The sequence below is a fragment of the Biomphalaria glabrata genome, chromosome 2 (assembly GCF_947242115.1).
Source record: "Biomphalaria glabrata chromosome 2, xgBioGlab47.1, whole genome shotgun sequence".
NCBI lineage: Eukaryota > Metazoa > Mollusca > Gastropoda > Planorbidae > Biomphalaria > Biomphalaria glabrata.
This window is the reverse complement of record NC_074712.1, coordinates 36,317,699-36,333,484: the sequence shown is the minus strand read 5'-3', so window position 1 is coordinate 36,333,484 and position 15,786 is coordinate 36,317,699. Positions and strand designations below refer to the sequence as shown.

General features: G+C 32.0%; 1 protein-coding gene across 1 annotated transcript; it reads left to right on the top strand.

The window, feature by feature from the left end:
* Window positions 1-1,098: 1,098 nt before the first annotated feature.
* LOC106051538 (26S proteasome non-ATPase regulatory subunit 12-like) lies at window positions 1,099-14,877 on the top strand. Its single transcript, XM_013206762.2, has 11 exons — window positions 1,099-1,256; window positions 6,557-6,616; window positions 6,789-6,917; window positions 7,980-8,087; window positions 8,182-8,286; window positions 9,429-9,578; window positions 10,283-10,417; window positions 10,790-10,902; window positions 11,073-11,247; window positions 11,355-11,432; window positions 14,493-14,877. Exons 1-11 carry the CDS (start codon window positions 1,161-1,163, stop codon window positions 14,718-14,720), a joined length of 1,377 nt encoding a protein of 458 aa, XP_013062216.2. The 5' UTR covers window positions 1,099-1,160; the 3' UTR covers window positions 14,721-14,877.
* The last annotated feature ends 909 nt before the right edge of the window (window positions 14,878-15,786 follow it).

Here is a 15,786-nt window from a genome sequence, read left to right as displayed (position 1 = left end):
ATTTTATTGAATATTATTAATCGAATTTTTTTTTCGGCGGCGATCCTCAAAAACTTAATATAAATATGTGGGGTATCTAATCTTTTCAAAGAACAAATCGGTTTTATTTGAAATGTATTAAGGGACTATAAATTCATATTAGAATATTTTTCTCATTATTCAAAAGGCACTTTATAATAGAATGAATACTTGCTGTAGGTCAGGAGAATGCGTTTCTGCAGTGAAGAATGCCAGAAAACGCTTTTAGCGTCGAGGCTTCGCCCCGAACCTCACTGATGAATAATAAGCTGTAGATGTCAGGAGAATGCGTTTCTGCAGTGAAGAATGCAAGAAAACGCTTTTGGAGTCGGGGCTTCGCCCCGAATCCCCACTGATAAATAATGAGCTGTAGATGTCAGGAGAATGCGTTTCTGCAGTGAAAAATGCAAGAAAACGCTTTTGGCGTCGGGGCTTCGACCCAAACCCCACTGAAGAAGCTTACAGCGATCTCCCAGACCCCCAAGCTTGCAAGAGAAAGACTTTTTTTCTGTTTTTTTTCGCCGAAGATTGAGAAACAGCCTTATTTTATTCTCATATATCGAATATATATGTATATATATATATATATATATATATATATATATATATATATGCTGTAGTACGCACGTTTATGCATAGGGTTAGGGTTTACTGGGCGTTATGGTTAGGGTTTGGAAAAAAATCGCCCCCCCATTCCAAAGTTCTGGATCCGCCAGTGGATACAAGGTTATTAATATCGGGTGGAAGTTTGTTTTTACGGGGGTAGGGGGTGGGGCTGCGCGCTTGGCCCATGTCATAACCCACCAATTTCTCCCTGGTGCTGTTAGAAAATAGAATTTAGAATGAGTTGCCTGAATAAGCCAGGAAAACCAACGACTTAGAGGAATTTAAGTCAATAATTAATATGCATGACTAGATTGACTAATGAAATGCTTACGACGTAATCTTTTGAAATAATGTCTGTAATATATACAATATACAATCTGATATTATGAATGATGATGTACATTACAGACCTATATAATGCGTGCCAAGCGATGTCTCCACCTAGATCTGCATATATATAGATCTTTAGGTCTGTGCTCTGTTAACTCTTCCATTTTTTGAAATAAATATTTTCTTGTAACCCTTGCTAAATCATCATGGCGTCCGAATCAAGCGATCGCATCCAAAAAATGGAAGTGGATTTTAGCTCGACCGTTGAAGAGAAACTTCCAATATACGAAGCTTTGGCTAAGGTATTTTATGATACACTATTATCTTCACATTAAGATCTAGAATCTATACAAACGGATTAATTTATAATTTAGGATTAACTTCTAGATCTAAGTGAGTTAGTAGGGTTAGCGGTTAGGCCTTAGGCTGCCTTAGCTTAGGCTTAGGGTTAGGGTGACTTTTTCTTTTTTTTTAATTTGTGCCCAGAGACACAGAGTCATTTGTAGTTTATTTATTTCGGACATTACATGAATTCGGACATTCGCTGTTTTTGTGGTCATTAAATAATTATTTTTAATAAAACTAGCGCGCTGTATAATGTGCTTTTCCATTTTCCAATGATTCTGACCCAATTTCCTTCCATTTATCATTCATTTATGATTTAGCTGTCTTTTATTTTTGTAATACTTTTATGTAAGAAAAACGAATTTCAAATTTGTTAGTCAGGTTGTTGTTTTTTCCTATGTTACCCGGATGACTTTACCTCTTCCTAGGGTTAAGACTATATTTTTTGATTGGCTAAGTCTATACTAATGAGCCTGGCAATATTTATTCTGTTTTTGGAGCTGATTTATTTGATTTATAAGCCAAGTTCTTTTATTCCATACAAAAAAAAATTAATAGGGTGTCCGAATTAAATTACGATTTTCTTACCAAAATTTGTTTCGGACAGCTAGTTTTGGACATCAATGTCAATGATCTTATATTTGTTTGTTTGTTGTTGTTTTTTTAATAGAGAATAAATGGGCAAATGTTTGGAGTGAGCTTGGTACATTGAATGAAGTTAAATGCTTAGATCTAGAGCTACTGATAGATCTAGATTTATATAGAGAGAATATAGAATATAGAGCATTCAGTTAAGCAAGAATGGCTATCCTAACCGGTACTATACTACAAAAGATCATCTGTATTAGAAATTTATTAAATTTGAAATTAATTAAACAAAAAACACAAACATTCAACACACACTAATCATGCAAACAGAGTAAGTCTAAAATTCGATGCAGAAGTCACTATCCCAGTGACCTAATTTTGGTAGAATAAGTGTGTTCATATTTTTATTTTTTATGTTCATATTTATGCATAGTTTGAAAACTTCCTTATGATTTCATGTGAGGGGCTATGCCTGGGGATGTTAAAATATAGTTAATGTTAATATAGAATTAAAATCTGAGTTTATTGACGCCTAAATATAGAGACTGTCCGAAATAAATTATGTTGTCCGGAATCAAATAATGTGAGTCAAGTTGGTCTGAATTAAATGAAAACACACGGCCTTTTTGATCATAAATATAATAACAAATATAGGTTAGGGGTACAAATATAGTCATCCTTATTCTCCTTTAACTAAAGAAGATTTTGATGCTTCATTTTCTTTTCTATGTCGAACCATTGTAAAATAATGCGCTGTCAAAGTCAAACTTTCAAATTTGGGCATATAGGTGTCCGAATAGCATTTAAAGTACTCTAGTATGATTTACATCTATCGAACAAGTTAAGCTCAGTCGCCGACATTTTTTTATGTTTGAATTTGTGTATCTCCTTAAGAATTAGACCTAGAAAAAAACTGATTGTATCTATGAACTCCTCATACATTTTTCTTAAAAAGTAGACATGTTTGATTCTATTACTACTCATAGTTAAAATTATATTTGATGTAAAAGTGGGTCATGTCGATGCTTTCAAAAGATTAAAGTTTCTAACATCGTTTTACTGCTACCTTCAAGAATCTTATCTTATCAAACATATTAAGAAACTATCAAACACAACTCTTCAAACTATCTGGTGCTCCAAGGCATTATCTCTACACAACAAGATACAAATCTATAATACAAACATTAAGTCTGTCCTTCTATATGGTTCAGAAACTTGGAGAGTCACCAACAATTATGGAAAAGCTCCAGATCTTTGTTAACAGATGCCTACGCCGAATATTAGGAATTAGGTGGCCAGAAAAGATAACTACTATCGATTTGTGGGAGAGAACTAGACAAAAGCCCATAGCCCAAGACATCACAAAACGAAAATGGAGCTGATAGGACACACCCTGCAAAAACCAGCTACCAATATTGCAAGTCAGGCACTTGACTGGAACCCACAAGGAAAGAGGAAAGTGGGCAGACCCAAGCAAACCTGGAAGAGGTCAGTTGTCAGTGAAGCTGAAGGTACTGGAATGACATGGGAGCAGATGAAGAAAGCTGCTCAGAACTGAGTTCGGTGGAGAGGTGTGGTTGCTGCCCTATGCTCCCCTGGGAGTGCACAGGGTTAAGTCAAGTATCAAACACACGAGAAGTATGGTGTTTTAAAAGTGTTATAATCTTTTAATTTTTTAAATTTATAAATATTTTCTTTTTACGCCATGTCAAGACAGACAGATTTTAGTCATTTTCACATGCTCCACATCGAAGGAATCTATCAGCTCTGCTTAGAAATTGACGATACACATAAGTGTAAGGTGCTAAGCCCAGTAATGCATTACCGACACATTACCGTACCGGTACTTATTTAGGTCTAAGCTATTTTGAGATATAAGGCCCTTAATAAATCTGAAAAAGTGTGAATGTTGGAGAGTGGAATTGTGTAAGAAGAAAGCGCGGGTAAGGGGGTGAAGGCAGAATAAGAGAGTTGTTAAATGTGTTATTGTTATTATTTTGTGTATTTGTTATGTTTCAAAGGAGTGTCTTTGTAGCGCATTATGAGTTTATCATACTTTATGGCAAAAAAATAAAATATATATATTTATAATTTTATAGACCCTGCGCCACACGTCTAGATCGAAAAGCACAACTGACTCTATGTATTTGAGGCTGACGTAACATTTTAATGGTCGATCAATTATGGATGATCTCTTGATACAGTGTATTAACTGTTTCTCCCCCACCCCCTTCTTTTTTTTACTCTATATCTAACTTATTTTACTTTTTTTACTTATTTTATTTTACTCTATATCTACATTCTATACCTCCCCCTTTCGTTTTATTAATATCTCTTCACATCTAGCACATGCGCTAGGTATTGGTTTATAACACTTAATTTGGAGGTTAATAGAATGGGGTATCTGGAAAAAAAACAACAACTGGATATATTTTGCTTTTATGGGCTTACTGCTATCCCAATAATGTTAATAGCATCAAACTATATGTGTCATAAAATCAAGCTTTTAAAATGGGTACAATTAGTGCAAATTGATGTAAATCTATTTACTTAAAAAAATATAGCACATTTATGGTAAACCACAAATAGCTGATACAAATTGTAACACATGAGTAATTTATATCTATAGTACGCATTACATTATTTAAAAAAATAACAATAAAAAAATTATAATTTAAATATTTTGTCTTCTTTGGGTTATATCCCTTTGTTGTTTATTTTTAATATTAAAATGAGGTTCGATATTTTACGAAGCTGAGATTGCTTATAAAAAAACAACTATCGAACACCCCCCTATTTAAACCTCAGTTTTCATGTTTGGGTAGCAAGGGACACTTTAAACAAATAGTTGCAAATATTTCTCAGCCTAATAAGAAGCATAATATATAGGTTTTGTTGAGCTGAATCATCATTGGCATTAAAAAATACCCTTAACCCTAGACTCACTTCACTCTTCCCAAGAGGTAAAAAACAAGTGACGTTTTTATACCAATATTACCAATGCACTTTGAATATAAGTAAAAAAAATTATCCTCGGGTGAAAATGAAACTAAATATAACTTAACTATAAAGAAATGGACGATGCACAATAGGAATGGACTAGTTTTGTCATAACCATTGAAATAAAGGAGAATTTTAAAAAATACAATGGGATGTTCGATAAGTAAGTTTACTTACTGCAAATAATGTGAAAGTTTAGCAGTAGTAGCAAAGTTTTTAAGTGTGAAAATACAGCTTTTGGCATCCATAAAGCTCCAGCGGAAGAAATTACTGGAACTTCTCTTTTAGGTCATAATTTGATTGGAGTTATGTCCTCTGGAGCTGAATCAGCTTCTGCTAAATGGTGAGCTGATGTGTATTGAAAACTGATTCTTGACCTCTAATAATTTGCTTTTATAAATTCTATAATTAAGGAATCTAAATAAGTATTGTACTTTTAACCATTTCTCTAGAAATAGTTTCTCTAGCTTACAAGGGCCTTGGGATACACATCTGAGATCAAAGGAAGATCCGCTGCTGAGGACAGACGTAGAGGGCAAAAAGAAAGTCTATATCGACCACCAGCGGACACTAGTCCATAATACTCTGAAATTTTATTCAGCTTTGTGCAAACTTTTCTGTTTAAATCTTATGGTTTGGTACATTCTTTATTTAAAAAAAAAGCAAAACTTTTTTTCAGTCAAAGATCGAGCTCCATCAGTTGTTACACTTGTCACCTGAGTCTGTGTGTATTGAAGTACAGCCAATAAGAATCAACTTCATTTACTTGAAAAAATTTTTTATAATTAGACAGTTTCAATAATTTATAAAGAATATTTAGAAATGTTTTAATATATTTACATTTGTATATGTGTAGGCCTATACTGTGGGACACTAATTTCTGTAGGTGTCAGCGGGCCGCATAAAACACTCCGGCGGGCTGCATGTGGCCAGCCGTCCGTAATTTGCCCACCCCTGATATAGGTCATTGTCTAAAGTAGTTGATATCACTTCTTTAAATCCTTTTTCATTCATTCATAAAGTATAATCTATTTCCGAGTACAACTAAAAAAAATGCAATCTCTAAAATATCTGTCATATTTTACTTCAGCACTTCCATGTTTTTTCACCTAGCTATACCTACTCCCTAGGCCTAGGAATCATAGGTACTTCGATGAAAATTTCCAAATGATATTGATAACAATGCAATGGAACCTTCTTAGGTAGATATAGAGCTTGAGAAATGCTTTTCAATGATACCAATTAATTTTTTTTTAGTTAATTGTATGGGAAGTTATTACAATTTTAGTGGTAAAAAATAAGCCTTCTTAAGCCTTTCAAAGGCCCTTTGTAAAGCGAAACAAAAATCTGACCTAAAAAAATACAGTTTAACTTTAATTCACTACATTATAAAAAGTCTTAAAGATATGGGGTTGAAACTACAGTTTAACTTTAATTAACTACATGATAAAAAGTCTTAAAGATATGGGGTTGAAACTTCAAATTCTTTTTCATTAATGTGTATTACGTTAAAATTTATTTAAAAATTAAGACCCAATAATGATAAAATCTTCGAAAAAGGTGAATTAATATATATAAAAAAGCATTTGACAAAAAATAAAAATGTATGCGATTTTGTCATCTTATCATGATGAAATGATTGTCAGCCTCATTTCTTTTCTGTTTACAGCAAGGAAAGCTTACAGAAGCAATTGATGGCCTAATGTCTTTAGAGAAACAAACTAGAACTGTAAGTCTCTTGTTATTGAAAATGAAGAATTGTATTTTAAACATAATTCAGATTGAAAAACTTGTTAACTAATAACATTTCAAATGATTCACAAAAATAACTCACTAGGACAAGTTTTTTTTTTTTCTAAACCTTATATTAATTTCGAGCATATTTCTTTATGATTCCTTAGGGAGCTGATACACATTCTACAAGTCGTATTTTGGTGGCTATTGTCAAAATTTGTTTTGAGGCCAAGAATTGGGATGCACTCAATGAGAATATTGTTCTTCTGACCAAAAAACGAGGACAAATTAAACAGGTTTGCATCAAACCACACTAATCAATGCCTCTAGTTGAAACTCTAGTAAAATATTTTATTTGTGAATTCTGAAAAATATAAAAACATTTGACTTCCATATTATTATTATTATTATTTTGTTTAAAGAGAAATAAAAAGAGTACTTGCAAATGAGCTGCTCATTTTTATTACTTTTGAAACAATTAGACGTTCACACTTAAAATGTTTAAATGTTGTGCAGTTAGAACAGATCTATGTTGATCTATTTCATTGTTGTTTTTTTTTTTTAAATAATATTTATTAGAAATAACAAGAGCAAATGTTTTTTAAATTGGCAGACACTCTTTTTTTTACTCCTGCTTGTTTTTGAAAGATTGTCAGTTCCCTAATGGAATTTGGTGGTCATGTAATAGGACTATGAAAGAATTCCTCAGGGTGTGGACATTGGTAGCTTAGATCAAGGCGGGAGCATGGCACATTTAGCACAATTATTTCTTTTACCCGACAACACCACGATACAAAAAAAAATTAACCAATTAGTTAATTAACTATTGGTAATTAATTAATTTGTTTGGTATCTCGAACAAGGAAAAGAAATTGTACTTGACTGAAGTGGTGGTATAAGCTGAATAAGTCCCCTTTATAGGTTGCTGCTTTAAAGTAACCTTGAAGTAAACACCTCGCTAGCAGAGTGGTTAGTATATTGAGCCATGAGTTCAAACTCAGGTCTTTTTTTTTTTTAAATGCTTTTAAAAAAGCCATCATATTTAGAAAGCTAAAAGCATGAAATAGCTCTAAACAAAAAAAAAGTGTTAAAAATATTTCTAATTGCGCAGATTTATTGTTGTTGGTCTAGATATATTACAAATTTAATTACATGACTGATCCTAATTAATTGATACAATTACACTTCTTATTAAGCTTTTTTGTTTTTTAAAAATATTTGTACATTCTTCTTGTTGTTTTTTTTATACATTGTTCTGAGATAATGAATATCTTGATTTTGTAAAATATTTTTTTTATCGAGCTGCATGTAGAACGAAGGGGAAACATCATTTTATTTGCTTTTTCTTATATGTTTAGTCTGTAACTAAGATGATCCAAGAAGCCTGTACCTATGTTGAGAGTACACCAAACAAAGAGGTCAAGTTAAAGCTGATAGATACCTTAAGATCTGTAACAGCAGGAAAGGTAGGTACTCTGATGCTTTATCTGCTTTGCTAAACTAATCAAATTGTTGAATAGTTTCTCATTTGTATTAATTTTGGATGTTCTGTTCTGTTAGATCTATGTAGAGATAGAAAGAGCTAGACTTACTAGAACGTTGGCCAAGATACGAGAAGATGAAGGTGATATTGCCACGGCTGCTAATGTTTTACAAGAGTTACAGGTTGGAAAACAAGTTCTTGCTAATTACTTTCTTAAATCTCTATGGAAAAAGTAGTTGTCTTTTAACTGGAGTATCTATTTTTTTAAGTTAATTGTTGATAGTTACACACAAAAATTAGCCAAATTTTCACTATTTACTATTTGCATAGCTTTAAAATTTTAGTCTCTATCCCAAAAAATGTAAGAAAAAAGCAATAATTTCTTGAATTTATGAACAAAATTTAAAAAATGCAGGTGTCTCACAGGTACAAGAATCTTAGAAAAGTCTTTTCTTTTAGCCTGGAAACCAAATGATTAATAAATATTTTGTTAAAAAAAAATGTTTGAAAATCTTGCTTGGAAAATGTTAACAAAATAAATCTATAGAAATTTTCTTTCCCTATATAAATTATAGAGATGTTTGACTTGACTGATAAATGCTTGTGAATAACTGTCATTTTAATGGAAAATCCTTTGTTACCGAATCATGCTGATAAATACCACTCTGCCAGTCAGTTGATGTTTTGAAACCAATTGGGATTTTATTCATTCAGGAAAACAAAAGATCTTAGTCAGCTTCAATAGGAATCATAGGTGGTAATAATGCAGATATGAATAGCCAAGCTAAATGACTATTTATTATTTTTCGTTCTAACACTATTTAACCGTAGGCCATGGAAACAGATGACCTTTACATCATCTGCACCATAGATCACAAAGTTCTGAAAGGGGAACTTTACTTTATTGGCACCATTGCCTGAAAATATAATTCTAAATAGTGATTAGTAGATTTATATATTGACAACTTAAATAAAATATAACTGTTCAGTACATTGTATATATATTACTTTTTTTATTTCATTAATGTAATTTAAAAAATAATGACATTGACTTTTTTTAAACTCACTCCAAATAAAGCCCAACTCCATTTAGATTGCTAATATAATTAATTTTAACTAAGACTTTTGTGATTGTAAAGAGTAATTTGATGAGTTTAATTGGTTGAATTTTAATTGTTCTTGAAACAAAAGATTTTATTGGAAGAGACAAAGTAAATTGAATACAAATTTTTGTTTTTTTTTTAAACAAAATTTTTTACTTTCTTTAATCAAATGACTTAATTCAACCAGTATTAAATATTATTGTTTGTTATTGTTTTGTTAGGTTGAAACTTTTGGATCTATGGAGCGTAAAGAAAAAGTTGAATTTATCTTGGAGCAGATGAGACTTTGTCTAGCTAAAAAAGATTACATACGAACTCAAATCATTAGTAAAAAGATAAGCATCAAATTTTTTGAAGAACCTGATACAGTAGTAAGTACTTACTCAGAGTGTAAAAAGTGTTTTATTTTTGTTGTGAAATTAATTATAAAATAATAGTGTTGACATATAAAAGTTACATTTTTACACTTTGTTTTATAAGGTTGAAATTTTTAGCTGCTATTACATTACAAGTACCTAATTGATTTCAAAGACATTTTATTTTTTTTATTGTTGATTAGAATTAATAATAGTCAGTTCAGAAGTAGTTGTAGGCAGAACATTTACTGGTATCGTTTAGTACAAATCATCTGCATATTGTTCATCCCATGGCACTTTCAATTTTTAAAATCAAGTAAATCAGAAAATTTCTTGCCTGGCTGACCATTGACCAATTATTTTTAAAAATTCACATTTTTTGGGCAAGCTTTTATAAATGAGTGAGAGCTACTCAACTAGTTCCTCATCTTCTGTAAAGCAAAAAAAAAACAACTTTTCTTTGTTGGATTAGATTGTAAGTCCAGTCTAAATAATTTTTGGCCTTTTTTTTTTTTTTGAGCCCCCAGAATTTCTCTTCCAGCAAACTTACGTCTAGGTCGATTCTGTTTTCTGGCTTCAAGTTTAGCTTAGTAGATAATTTTTAGCTTTCAGACAATTAATTCAATAGTAACCTAAGCAGTTACAATTGATTTCATAACAATAGATTGCTTAGAATAAATAATTTCCTAATGTTTTAACTAAGTTGAACTTTCAATCAGGATTTAAAGCTCAAGTTTTATCAACTAATGATTGAATTGGATCAACATGAAGGATCATATCTGGCAATCTGTAAGCATTATCTGGCTATCTATAACACTGAACAGATCCAAAAAGATAAAGAAAAAATGAAAGAGGTAATCTTAGTATCATTTATATATTTTAATATCAGTAAAACATGCTTCCCTGCAGAAACACTAGATAGTTGTTTGATGCTAAAATTATAATAATGAACAGCATTTTTTGAAAAACTGTATCCATTATTTCTTTCTTTTTGGTAAGTAGGAGAACTACAGATTTTGTGTATCTCTTGTTTATACCTCACTAGTTCAGATATTGAGTACCACTACTTTCATTCATTTTAAAGCATAGAAGTTCATAGAACTATTTCCTTCTACTAATAGAATACCCTGAGCAAAGGTCAGACTTTGGCTGCTTAGGATAACAATGTTAGAATTTCTTAAACATTTTTAGTTAGCTTCAAAGATTTTGTGTTAATTTTTTTCTAGGCTCTTTGCTGTGTGGCATTGTATTTAGTATTAGCTCCATTTGATAATGAACAGTCTGATTTGATGCATAGAGTGTCTCAAGACAAAAACCTAGAGGAAATTCCATTTTATCAGTGAGTCTTTTTTTTTTCATTTTAAATGTTTTTCCTCATAAATGATGTAGTTCCACATTCAGTATTCAGTAATCATTTTATATTTTTTTCAAATGTACTTGAAATGATTAGATACTAGAAAAACATGCTCTCACTTACAAGTAAAATTAAAGTTTGTGTTTGAACTTCAGGAAGTTTCTAAAGAACTTCACCACCAATGAGATCATCAACTGGAGTCAACTGTGTAAAGAGTTTGAGAAAGGGCTGAAAAGTGGAAACACTGCAACTGTTGTATTTACTACTAGCAACAAGATGGAAGGGGGAGATAAACGATGGGCAGAACTAAAAAACAGAGTTGTAGAACATGTAAGAAAATATATATTCATCATGAGGCCATGTAGAGGTATGCGAAAAAATTTATAAAAAATTGTATGTATATATATGTATATCAAAATTATTATTTTTTTTTACAGAATATTCGTGTGATGGCTAAATATTACACAAGGCTTCGTATGCAGCGAATGGCCAATTTGTTGGATCTGACTGAAAATGTAAGTAGTAATAACTGAATAAATTATTAAGGAATATTTTTTTTTACAATTCCTCTTATCAACTTGCAAATTCTTAATGGGTAAAAAAAAACAACCAAATTTAACAGTTTATTTATATCTTTTGGAAAAAGTAATTAGCAAATTGGCTGTCAAGAGGAAACACTGGTTTGACCATCAGGGGTGCCACTTTTCCGGAATAATCCGGAAATCTGGGTTTTGAGGGGACAGGTTTCCCCCCTCCGGGTTTGCCTTCTACAATTTTGTTAAAATCCAGGGTTTTAGTTGATTTAGATTTTTTCGAAATTTCTGGTCATTTTCTCCCGTTAATTTTAGTTTGTTAGTTCCGATTGCGCGAGCTGCCATTTTTAAACAAAATCGACCCGTCTCATATCTCGCGATTCGCGAGACTTTCACTTTGCATGCGCACTAAGCTTTAATTACCGGTACAGTATTTTTTTTTTTAAGTGTCAAAAAAGTGTAAACATTCTAGATCTATAGAGAATTTCTAGATCTAGATCTACGGAACGCGCCTCGAATCGGCTCGATTTAGAGTCTAGATCTATTTCTATGATCAATCTAGATCTGATCTAGACTGTAAAGTCTTGTATTTAGTATAGATATAGTCTAGAATAGTCTAGATCTACTCGCGCACCTAGCGGCTAGTCCTAGATCTAGAAATAGAAAGAAAAAAAAATTCACGAGTGAGAAATTATATATTTTTTTCTTTCCGTCACGTTAGGCATTTCGTATCCTTTTTTTTTCCTCTCTTGACTACCTTACGAGCGGTCACGGAGGTCACGCTAAGCCGTCCTGTTGGGGGGGGGGGGGGAGAAAGGTGGGGGAACACATTGTGTCCAGATCTATACGTTGATTGGTTCTCAATAGCAATTAGATTTAGTATAGAAATGAAGAATGCGTGAGTGAGTGAGTGGCGGGTTGGTACCGTCATTTAGCTGATACACCAACATGACTTTTTTTTTTTTTTTTAAGTTCATTAGTAGAAATTAATTATGTTGAATCCCTGATTCCCGTATTCATTTGTATAGAAAAAAATATCGAAGTGCTATCGATTCAAAACACATTGAGTGACATTGTAGATATCTAGTCTAGATCTAGATCTGGATTCTAGATCTAGAATCTAGATAACTTGTTATACAGGAATAGATCTAGCTAGAGTCTAGCTAGTCATTACGTTATGTCTCTACATTAGTGATTACTCTACAATCTAGATCCAATTTAGTTGTAGTATGATTTAGATTGACTAGATCTAGATCGATAACATCTACTACCATCTAGTTTAGATCTAGACTAGATTCTTAGTATAGAATAGATCAAGGATGAAGGTAGGCCTACGAAAGTTTGGAGTAGACCTACGTTTGTAGCGGATCCCCGGCATTGGTAACACTCTTGAGCCCAGATCTAGAGTAGATTATATTCATTATATAGACATAGATCCAGATCTAGGCTAGATATCATCTCTATTGTCGTATTGATCTAGATTTAGATTGTAGATCTAATCATGACATCTAGATCTAATATTATATATATATATATATGACAAAATAGTGAATCGCGTAAGTGCTACGCATTCTGGTGCCAAAATACGCATTTTGAACATCAGCATTACGCATTTGGACTTTTTTTGGTAGGCAGGTCTGCTAGAGTATTATAGAAGTAGGATCTAGATTTAGGATATTTACATCGTTTTTAGATCAGAACTAGAATCAATGATTGAAGAATTAAATGAGTAAGTTTGCGTTCGCCTGAAGACTTTTTAGAGGCTAGAAAAAAAGATCGATTGGTCAATAGATTTATACAAATAAATTATAATTATGTATAAGCAGTCCAGCTTATTCTAGCCATCTAGGTCTACATTTAAATATAAGAAACTAAATCTAAATGTTCATTTTGGAGTAGATCTGGACTAAATCTCAAATCAATTTTATCTTGTTGCAATAGATTTACAGGTCCATGCATTTACATTGATGGAATCAGTTTTATCAATGTTGATTAAAGTAGGCTGCTTCAAATGAATAATGAGGGAAAAAATGTTAAGAGAGAAACATCATTTAAAATAACTGTGTGTTTGGGGGGGGGGGGTGTACAAACATTGTTAATATAAAATTGTACTAAATCCTCTTAACTTGTATTACAAGCTTTATCAATAAATACACACAAACTCTATTTATTATAATGATAGGCTTACTAATTACATATTTAAAACATGGGGGGCATATTATGATATAGATCTAGGTAGTAATTTAATACTGTTCTTCTTTCGTAAAATTTTGGTGCTTAAATTGTATATGCAGTACGTTTCAGGGTTGGTAAAGTTTGGGGTTTATTATTTCAGGGTTTGTAAAACTTGGAAATTCGGGTTTCAGGGTTTACTTGGTCTCATGGGTGGCACCCCTGTTGACCATTATAATGTTTCAAAATACAATAATCTAATAATTAAATTTTGCCTAGAGGTCTAGACAGTCCATATACTGAACACAGGTGTCAGTAGGTATTGCTGCATGTATTCTTTAAAGAATTAAATAAATAAATAGACGTTAAGGAACTTTCCAAGTCTGGATCTAAAAGCCTGTCACCAAAGTAGAATGTTCTATATGATATATCTAGATCCAGTATTCTGGTCACGACTACTGTCTTTTAATGTTGCCATATTAAGAACAGCATAATGGCTCTTACAAAAAGTCATCAATATTTTAATTTTTTTTTTATTATGTAATGATATCTCTTATTGATTCTCATCAATTGCTATATAAACTTATTGATATTGTTGCTTACCAATGGTCTGGTGCATTAGGTTTTTAAAGTGGTGCATTAGGTTTTTAAAGTATATATCTCATCATACCCAAGCCCAGTCAATTTAAAGTGTATTAAACACGCCAAAAGTAAAGGTTATTGGTCTGCGAGTCTGATGCAGGCCATAAAAATAATATGCTCTTATTGAAGAATAAGTTATTTGATTGAATTTTTTGTAAGTATTTTTCTTTAATTATGTTAACTCTTAAATAATTGGATTGAATCTTTGTTTTGTATTTTTCTTACCAGGAAACTGAAGAGTTCCTTTCCAACCTGGTGGTCAACAAAACAGTGCAGGCTAAAATTGACCGCCTGGCTGGCGTAGTCAGCTTCACTCAGCACAAGGACCCCAACTCTGTGCTCAACAGCTGGTCATCTCGTGTCTCTGAGCTGATGCATTTAATCCACAAGACTAATCATTTGATCAACAAGGAGAACATGGTGCGGAGACTTCTTCCCGGTGATGTCAAAGTGTGACCGTTGCTTTGATTTCATTCCATGGACAATTTTTTGCCAGAGACATTTACACTATGGCTGTTTCAGAACTAAGGCCAACTAGTTTCGTTTATACGTATTAGGAATTCAGGATGCTATTTTTTAAATGTTCATTGCATTAAATCAAGTTACTCACCAATGTTTTGTTTCCTTTGTTTCTGGTATCATTTCTATGTGGTACATAGCATAAACTGATAGCTAGAAAAGCAATTCAACATTATGTATTGTAGAAACATGCTTATAAGGGGATATGACTCTTAAAAATTAAGTAAAGAAACTGATTACAAGCTTTGATTCCCTTGTTTGAGAAATCTCTAAGAAATAAAACCATGTTGTCCTTGTGTCAATTGTTAAAAATTCTCATATTAATTTATGATCAATTAAGTGAATCTTAACAAATGACAGGCTTCACTTTGAAGGAATATTCTTCTAATAAAAAAACAAACAAACTTGGACATGTTTTGCAATATCTTTGTTTTGTTGAATGAACTTTTTTTTTATTGATTGAGCATAGGCTAGTACACACATTAGTGTTTATCTGGATTTAAGGTGTATAGTTGAAACAACTTTTGGTATAAATGTTTCTGTTGCTAAATACCTTTCACTCGGAAAAAATATTTTAAATTATATAAAAAATATTTAGCAAAATTCATTTTTGGTATTTATAAATATTGAATAAGTTTATTATACTTTTGTATATTTTAAATTTGTAAAAAAATTGTTTACCTGCTAATAAAACAAATATTGGTGGTGTTCTATGTTGTCAAGCCTGCAAAAGGGGGGTGGGGCTATTATCTGCCATCCCAATTTTTATTTTCTGCACAATATCCTTATTTCTGCTTAACACCTGTATTTCTGCAAGTCACCTGTAATTTGACCACTTAGGGAGTGCTGAAGGGTAAACACTAAAACAAATGCCAGCCTCCTTCCCCTCCCCAGTTGTTGACTTGTTGTTCCAATAGATAAGTTTTTGATGGACAACCCAAAGTAAGAATTGATCAAGACTACAAGAACTGCTAGCTTCAAAATAAACTGGTATATAAGTAAT